Source organism: Oncorhynchus keta, chromosome 3 (assembly GCF_023373465.1).
Source record: "Oncorhynchus keta strain PuntledgeMale-10-30-2019 chromosome 3, Oket_V2, whole genome shotgun sequence".
NCBI classification, from domain to species: domain Eukaryota; kingdom Metazoa; phylum Chordata; class Actinopteri; order Salmoniformes; family Salmonidae; genus Oncorhynchus; species Oncorhynchus keta.
The window spans coordinates 4,946,035-4,955,891 of record NC_068423.1 but is presented as its reverse complement, the minus strand read 5'-3'; the positions used below and the strand labels follow the sequence as shown (position 1 = coordinate 4,955,891).

Below are 9,857 nucleotides of genomic sequence, written 5' to 3'. Positions count from 1 at the left end.
GAGTGAAGGCGAACACCCTGGAGTGGGGTGAAGTTAACTCTAGACACTGATCTTGGGTCATTTTTGCATTTTCCCCCACTAATGGTTCAGGTTAGTACTACGGGAGGGAAAGCTGATCTTAGATCTGTACCTAGGGGAAATTTTACCTCAGAATGAGCGGAGACAAAACACACTCGCAGTGACTAATGGGCTTTTGCTGCCCTCTAGTGATTAAAGCCACATTCTGTCATTTGACATGCTGTTCAATTAGCATTTCAATAAGTGATTTACATTTACATTTACATTTAAGTCATTTAGCAGACGCTCTTATCCAGAGCGACTTACAAATTGGATATTGATATACCCATTGATTCTTGACGAATATAACTTAGAAATGCCTTATGTGCTTATTGCAACAATTGTACTTCCCTATGATAAAACAAGATGGCAGACTGTGTTAGTTCATTGTCTTTGTGCCTGCTGTGCCTTGATTAATAATCTCAAACATCAGAGTATAAATTAAAACCATTATAAATCATTTCCTTCATTAGAAACATAAAGTGCAAACAGCTTGAAGCTGTAGGATCATTGACACCAACACAGTGCAGGAAACAAAACATTATTGATTTATTGCTGATATATTGGCAGCATACTGTACTGTATCAGTGGTCATACTGTATTTTATTGTATTGTATCGCCTTTTCAATATAGCCTCACACCTACTGCACAAAAACAAAGGTCACAAGTCTTATAAGCCTGACATCCAATAAAATTTGGTCTACTTCACTGAAAACACCTCAACACACACTCTATAATGCCCAATTTCTAATACATTACCATTATATAACCATTTATATTAAAATACTTTAAGCCTCTCAACTGCAGGAGGGTTTTCATTTCTTCTTACATGCCACTTTATATTCCACGATGTGTAGTATAGAGGTCTGTTTTTATGTTTGTAATGGCACGGTTACTGTCAGGATCTGGTTACGAACCCGGGTCTCCAGTGTGAGAAACAGTCACTTAGCAAACTGAGCCACGAATAGTCAGCAGAACTCAGTAGATGAGGCAGACACAGCAGTACTTGAAACGGTGTTTTAATAAAGTAAAAAGGAAAGTTCTTCAGGCAAAAATATAAGTCCACAACGTCAATAGTAACTCCAAGAGAACAAAGGTAATCCTCCAAGTCAAAAAGGTAAATCCACAAGGTGGTAGGTACAGCAGAAAAAAGCCTCAAAAGATAATCAAAAATAAATGAACAAAAACAGAGTACCACAAGTGAGTCCAACTGGCGCAACAAATGTTCACAGCATCACTGGGGCTGGGTGCTAACATTCAAACACAGAGCAAAGAACTGAGGGAAAACTAAGGGTTTAAATACAATCAAGGGAAACGAGGCACAGGTGCAAATAATAACTGGGAACAAGGGAAAACAAAAGGGTGAAAAAGCACAATGGGGGCATCTAGTGGCCAAAACCGGAACAACCCTGGGCAAATCCTGACAGGTTACTATGGGAGATGATGCTGTGATAATTAAAATGATGTAAGCATTTGTTGTGGGGACAGACACTGGGAGACGTGAAGTAAGTACAGGGAGTGAACATGTTTCTTTTTTCTTAATAGGGGTGGATCAGCTTAATATTGAGGAAAGATTGTTGTAATTGTCTGCATAATTTCCAATCCCCCATATCTTTTTTGGGTAAATATATATATATCCATATACATACACGTACATGCCCATACATATACATATGCATACATAAACATTCATACATATACACATATATACATACATACACATACCCACATAGATATATAGTTTTTTTTTCAAATATACCTTTATTATTCCTGCAAACCCTACCACCTTTCCCCCAATTGGAGTAAACTAATAAACAATAACACTTAGGTTTCTACCTTCAGTTTATACATATTATACACATTTTACAGACACAATCTATTTTACAATAGTTATATTTTGTTTGTTTATATTCATTCCTCGATTTCTGATGTCCATCCAGTTTGATTTCTATTTGTAACTATGCTATTTCACAAAATGTCTCAACCTATATACATTTTACATACACTCAGTGGTTAAAACATGCTAATAATGGTCCTCTGAGTATATCAAAAAAGCTTTGGTATACTTCCTCTGGTATGCCATCCAGCCCTGGAGTTTTCCCATCCTTAAAGGCTTTAATTGCATCAAGAAGTGCCTCCTCTGTAATTTGGCCATCACATCTGTACAGATGTTAATTTTACATTATTATTAGAAAAATAATCCATACAATTAGCTTCGGTTAGTGGAGATGGAGGAGACTGAAATGAAAACAAATTCTTAATGTACTTTACTTCCTCTTTCAGTTTCAATTTTAAAAAAAACATTAGTAGTATTTCTATATTGAAGATTGAAAAATAATTTGGTGCATGTTTCCCAATATTCCATTCAGTTCGCTTTATTTTTATAATAGATTACACTGGATGTTCCTTGAAGAAGTTCCTCCATTTCTTTATGTTTTTCTCTAACTTATTCTGTGCCTCCATGGTACAGTTTTTATTACTTTATAACTGTACTGTTAGTTCTTCAATTTATTTTGTTCATATGGACTCTTCTGATCTAAATTGCTTTTGTTTTATAGATGAGTACTGAACTGCATGGCCTCTAAAGGCACATTTAAAAGTGTACCATACAATAAGGGGATCAAACGTCAAGTTGAAGTCAAACGTTTACATACACCTGAGCCAAATACATTTAAACTCAGTTTTTCACAATTCTTGACATTCAATCCTAGTATAAATGTCCTGTCTTAGGTCAGTTAGGATCACCACTTTATTTTAAGAATGTGAAATGTCAGAATAATAGTAGAGAGAATTATTTATTTCAGCTTTTATTTCTTTCATCGCATTCTCAGTGGGTCAGAAGTTTACATACACTCAATTAGTATTTGGTAACATTGCCTTTAAATTGTTTAACTTGGGTCAAACGGTGAGAGTTGCCTTCCACAAGCTTCCCACAATAAGTTGGATGAATTTTGGCCCCTTCCACCTGACAGAGCTGGTGTAACTGAGTCAGGTTTGTAGGCTACCTTGCTCGCACACGCTTTTTCAGTTCTGCCCAAAATAACATTTTCTATAGGATTGAGGTCAGGGTTTTGTGATGGCCACTCCAATACCTTGACTTTGTTGTCCTTAAGCCATTTTGCCACAACTTTGGAAGTATGCTTGGGGTCATTGTTCATTTGGAAGACCCATTTGCGACCAAGCTTTAACTTCCTGACTGATGTTTTGAGATGCTGCTTCAATATATCCACAAAATGTTCTTCCTTATGATGCCATATATTTTGCGAAGTGCACCAGTCCCTCCTGCAGCAAAGCAACCCCACAACATAATGCTGCCACCCCTGTGCTTCACGGTTGGGATGGTGCTCTTTGGCTTGCAAGTCTTCCCCCTTTTTCCTCCAAACATAACTATGGTCATTATGGCCACGCAGTTAAATTTTTGTTTCATCAGACCAGAGGACATTTCTCCAAAAAGTACAATCTTTGACCCCATTGGCAGTTGCAAACCGTAGTCTGGCTTTTTTATGGTGGTTTTGGAGCAGTGGCTTCATCCTTGCTGAGCGGCCTTTCAGGTTATGTCGATATATGACTCGTTTTACTGTGGATATAGATACTTTTCTACCTGTTTCCTCCAGCATCTTCACACGGCCCTTCGCTATTGTTCTGGGATTGATTTGCACTTTTCGCACCGAAGTACATTCATCTCTAGGAGACAGAACACGTCTCCTTCCTGAGCGGTATGACGGCTGCGTGGTCCCATGGTGTTTATACTTACGTACTATTGTTTGTACAGATGAATGTGGTACCTTCAGGCATTTGGAAATTGCTCCCAAGGATGAACCAGACTTGTGGAGGTCTGCAATTTTTTTCTGAGGTCTTGGCTGACTTCTTTTGATTTTCCCATGATGTCAAGCAAAAAGACACAGAGTTTGAAGGTAGGCCTTGAAATACATCCACAGGTACACCTCCAATTGACTCAAATGATCTCAATTAGCCTATCAGAAGCTTATAAAGCCATGACATCATTTTCTGGAATTTTCCAGTTGTTTAAAGGCAGTCAACTTAGTGTATGTAAACTTCTGACCCACAGTGAATTATAAGTTATATTATAAGTTAAATAAGTTAAATAATCTGCCTGTAAACAATTGTTGGAAAATGTACTTGTGTCATGCACAAGTTTTAATGACTCCAACCTAAGTGTATGTAAACTTCTGACTTCAACTGTATGTTATGTCTGAAAAAGTCAGTTATAAATTATTCTGTCCTAGTTATAAAACAATTTATCATCTAGTAAGCTTTCATGACATGTCCAATATCCTCGCCCACGTGGATATTCTGTAAGAGTAATATATATGCCAATTATGTGATGATCCGACCACATTTTGTCCCCTATCACTTTTTTCACTTTTGGTGCCAGAGAGAACGGCATAAGAAAGTAATCAAGACGACTAGCTTGATTAAGACTCCGCCATGTATATCTCACTAGGTCAGGGTATTTAAGCCTCCATATATACACTAATTCCAATATATCCATGACATTCAGGATTTGTGTGATAGAGTGATAGAGTGATAGATTGTAGTGTGATTTCCTTTACGGTCCATAGAGGTATTTAAGACCGTATTCAAATCTCCCACCATAATAATAGAGTCTAGTGTTGCTTGTAGAGTTGATACATTCTTATATATATATATTCAAAGAAGCTTGGATCATCATTATTTGGACCGTATAGGTTAATAAGCCATATCTGCAATGATTAGGAAATGGAAGACATACAAGACCACTGATAATCTCCCTCGATCTGGGACTCCACGCAAGATCTCACCCCGTGGGGTCAAAATAGCCTTTCATGTCATACATTGAGGCTAGTTCACAGGCAACTCGGGAATATGCATGAAACCCAGTAAGTATTCCATAGGGAGATTCTGCCCTCTCCTGGCAAGGAGACATGAACAGTATATCACTTTCTACAGTATATACCATCCCTGCTCAAAAAACAAACATCCCTGTTTTACAGTTACTTATAAATGTAAAAAAAAAAACGTAAAGCATGAGAAGAACATGTTACCTTAGCACAGTTAGTTGTTAGAGGATAAAACATGAGAGTAATCCACATCGTCACCAGACTGTGGCTAGAATATGTCAACACAGAACACTTGCAGATAATTCACACCAACAGAATAGAGATGTTTTTCACACCCCTTTCCCTTTATTTTTTGTGACCAGACAGGGAGATATAGTGGGTAACGGAATGGTAATTTTTAATTGATTTGTACGCCGAGGAATTTAAAACGTTCCACTTTCTCCACTGCTGTCCCTTCGATGTGGATAGGGGGGTGCTCCCTCTGCTGTTTCCTGAAGTCCACCATCATCTCCTTCGTTTTGTTGATGTTGAGTGAGAGGTTGTTATCCTGACACAACACTCCAAATGCCCTCACCTCCTCGCTGTAGGCTGTCTCGTCGTTGTTGGTAATCAAACCCACTACTGTTGTGTCGTCTGCAAACTTGATGATTGAGTTGGAGGTGTGCATGACCACGCAGTCATGGGTGAACAGGGGTACAGGAGGGGGCTGAGCACGCACCCTTGTGGGGTCCAAGTGTTAAAGGTCAGCGAAGTGGAGACGTTGTTTCCTATCTTCACCACCTGGGGGTGGCCCGTCAGAAAGTCCAGGACCCAATTGCACAGGGCGGAGTTGAGGCCCAGGACCTCCAGCTTGATGATGAGCTTGGAGGTTACTATGGTGTTGAATGCTGAGCTGTAGTCAATGAACAATATTCTCACTTAGGTATTAATCTTGTCTAGATGGGATAGGGCAGTGGGATGGCGATTGCATCGTCTGTGAACTTGTTAGGGCGGTATGCAAACCAAACTGAAGTGGGTCTAGGGTGGCCGGTAAGGTGGAGGTGATATGATCCTTGACTAGTCTGTCAAAGCACTTCATGAAAACAGAAGTTAGTGCTACAGGGCAGTAGTAATTTAGTTCAGTTATCTTTGCCTTCATGGGTAGACTGGGATAGGGAGCGATTGAATATGTCCGTAATCACACCAGCCAGACAATTACCCCAAGCATACTTCCAAAGTTGTGGCAAAATGGCAACAAAGTCAAGGTATTGGAGTGGCCATCACAAAGCCCTGACCTCAATACTATAGAGAATTTGTGGGCAGAACTGAAAAAGCGTGTGCGAGCAAGGAGGCCTATGCAACCCTGACTCAGTTACACCAGCTCTGGAGGAATGGGCCAAAATTCACCCAACTTATTGTGGGAAGCCTGTGGAAGGCTACCCGTAACATTTGACCCAAGTTAAACAATTTAATGGCAAAGCTACCAATACTAATTGAGTGTATGTCAACTTCAGCCCCACTGCGAATGTGATGAAATAAATGTTGAAATATTTCATTGTCTACTATTATTCAGATATTTCACATTCTTAAAATGAAGTGTGGATACTAACTGACCTAAGCCAGCGAATTGTTACTCGGATTAAATGTCAAGAATTGTGAAAAACTGAGTTTAAATGTATTTGTCTAAGGTGTATGTAAACTTCCGACTTCAACTGTACCTCGGGTGGCTAGGGGAGCGGTTCCTCTGATGAGACAAGCTGTAGTCTGGAGTAGGTGAGCAACCTACTCTGCCTGTGGAGTAAGAAGAAACCTGTCAACTTGGACTGCCTTTTGAATCATGGTGTGGATCATCCTGCCTCTGTCTTTGCATTGACAGATCCCTGTCCCATCACCTGTTGTCCTTTACGTAGTCCGGAGAATGTCACTTCGCACCGATTTCATGTCGGTTGTAAGGTCCTCTATTATTTTCACGAGCCGCTCATCACATTAAGTGGTTGCAGCACCTGAGCCTGGCACAAGGGGTTAGATGTGGTAGACATGTTAACCATTAGACTTGGGGAGTTCAAATGCATTTTCTTCTGTGCTCGCGCCCAGCAATTACAAATGCCTGTTTCAGAGTAGCAGCCCCCATGTTCGTGGCGTGTAAGCCTGAAGCACTGGGTACAGTCCAGCTTCAAAACGTTTCATTTGGATGGCAGCATCATTGTAGCCTGGAAAAGCTTCCTGTGTTAGACATGTGATTTCAGCTGCATACACCTCTAATGCTGATCTTGGGAGTCTGGGCCTAACATTTAACAAAGCTCTGAAAAGGAGTATTGCTTTCCACCAAAAACATCACTCCACTTTTCCATAGTCCAATTGAATTGCTTGTTGCAGGGAAATCCAGCAAGACAGTGCATCCTCACTCAGTTTAGTTGGAAGACTTGTGGCTAAACAATTGTCTGTTGTGCCAGCACAAGCTTTGACAGCTAATTCCCAAACGTTTTTTCCTTTGAGTAAAACTCTCCTTGTCCTTTGCATCGCCATGAAATGGTGGGGGCAGATCCACTTTGTAATGTATCACGTTGTTAACAGTGGGATGCGCCGGGTACCAGGCAGTACTCACAGGGGCTCCAGTGGTTTCTGCTCGTCCCTCGGGTCCTCTCAGCGGTGCAACGACGTCCTCACGCACCTCCTCAGAGTCCGACATTCTCGTTTTAGCCGTTTTGTCTGTTTGTTAATTCCACTCACTTGTAGTTGTATAGTCTGTTGGTTAGTTTGTTTAGTTTTATTGTTCTTGGTCATGAATAGCAAGCTTCACAGCAGAGACTCATTCATTCATATTCCATTTGCTAACTAAGTCAATGCTTTAGTAGGTAGCTATTGATGCAAAACAGCATAAAAGTCTGTAATTCCTAACAGAACCAACTGTCACCAACTATGTAAAGGCATGGATATAAAGATGAGCCGAACAACTTCTGTCTTCAATGATTCATATTTAATTTCCAACTGCTAGTTCCACATAAAACATGTCATACATTAAAAGGCTAGTTCAAAGACAGCCTGGGAACATGCATGAACTCCAATAACCTTTTCCCAAGACTTATTCTATGAAATGATTACATCCTCTCCTGGCAAGTAGACATGAACCATACATCACTTTCTACATTGGGATAACATGGTTTCATGGTTGGCCTAGCAAAACATTGAATTTGCAATGCTCCGGAGTTGAGAATATTGATAGCCTATATCCAGAGACCAAAAAGTTGAACAGGTAAACACATTTTAAAATTGCAGGAGGGGGAATTGCACTAAATCAAACTATTAATTAACAATATTTCACAATATCACTGTACAGTTTTATCGACGTCATTGTAAACCTCACCACACACTATATCCCTTTACTCGAACATGATCACTATATCACCATTAACAATATCACTGTGAAGGTTGGTCTACTTCATTGTACACCTCAACACACACTCTACAATGTCTCTTCAGTCATACAGTCATATTCGGATTATTTTGTAACCGGACAGACCCAAGCCTGGGTTTGCCATAGAGACAGATTGGTCCTAGATCAGTGTTGTGACACTCAGGAGGACAGAGAGCAGCAGGGTCACCAGGGAGCCAATCTGACCTGGGGCTCCACTCACTCTCTCTGATATTGGAATCCACATATCTGAGGAGAAATCAAAACAGATCAGAGATCAGTTAGTCCAAAAAAATAAGAGCACTGAACAAAATAGTAATAATAATAATACATTTATTTGTATAGCGCTTTTCATTAGAGTTATCGCAAAGCTCTACTGAGGAAAAATAAATAATGATACAGAATAAAAACAACATTTAGAATCAAGGCAAGTAAAATATCAACAGTGAGCTTGGTGCTAAATACATTTAAGGGTGGGTTTTAAGGCCAGTTATAGAAGTTCTGAGTGATGGAGAGAAACTCAGATGGTCAGGTGAGGGGCAAGGGAGCAGAAGGCTCGGTCCCCCATAGTTTGGAGACATGTCTTGGGGACTTGAAATAGTAGAGAGTGGCTGGAATGTAGAGTGTCAGGTGGCTCGCTGATTTAGACAAGGTCACTGATGTAGTGAGGCTCAATCCATTTGAGGCTTTAAATACAAGCATGACCATTTTTAAGTTGATCCTGTAGTTGACCAGGTAGCCAGTGGAGTTGGGCGAGGGGGTGGTCTGACTTCTTGGTCCTGGTCAGGACCCTGGCAGCACTGTTCTTGACTAGTTTGAGCCTCTGTAATAATTTGGCTGGGGAGCACCCAAACAGCGCATTGCCGTAGTAGATCCGAGAAACGATGTACACTACCATTCAAATGTTTGGGGTCACTTAGTAATGTCCTTGTTTTTGAAAGAAGAGCACCTTTTTTGTCCATTAAAATGACATAAAATTGATCAGAAATACAGTGTAGACATTGTTAATGTTGTAAATGACTATTGTAGCTGGAAACGGCAGATTTTTTTATGGAATATCTACATAGGCGTACAGAGGCCCATTATCAGCAACCATCACTCCTGTGTTCCAATGGCACTTTGTGTTAGCTAATCCAAGTTTTTAATTTTAAAAGGCTAATTTATCAAAACCCTTTTGCAATTATGTTAGCACAACTGAAAACTGTTGTCCTGATTTAAAAAAAGCATTAAACCTGGCCTTCTTTAGACTAGCTGAGTATCTGGAGCATCAGCATTTGTGGGTTTGATTACAGACTCAGAATGGCCAGAAACAAAGACCTTTCTACTGAAACTCGTCAGTCTATTCTTGTCCTGAGAAATTAAGGCTATTCCATCTGAGAAATTGTCAAGAAACTGAAGATCTCGTACAATGCTGTGTACTACTCCCTTCACAGAACAGTGCAAACTGGCCCTAACCAGAATAGAAAGAAGAGTGGGAGGCCCCGGTGCACAACTGAGCAAGAGGACAAGTACATTAGAGTGTCTAGTTTGAGGAACAGACGCCTCACAAGTCCTCAACTGGCAGCTTC

The 9,857-nt window shown here is 40.2% G+C and overlaps 1 protein-coding gene across 2 annotated transcripts in view; it reads right to left on the bottom strand.

The window, feature by feature from the left end:
- Nucleotides 1–7,839: 7,839 nt before the first annotated feature.
- Nucleotides 7,840–9,857, bottom strand: part of LOC118364396 (alpha-tectorin-like) — a 34,777-nt gene continuing 32,759 nt past the window's right edge. For both annotated transcript variants that reach the window (XM_035745908.2, XM_035745916.2), the window contains exon 25: nucleotides 7,840–8,538. In XM_035745908.2, coding sequence (XP_035601801.1) covers nucleotides 8,432–8,538 — 107 coding nt within the window. In that variant the 3' untranslated portion in view covers nucleotides 7,840–8,431. The remainder of the gene's footprint in view (nucleotides 8,539–9,857) is intronic.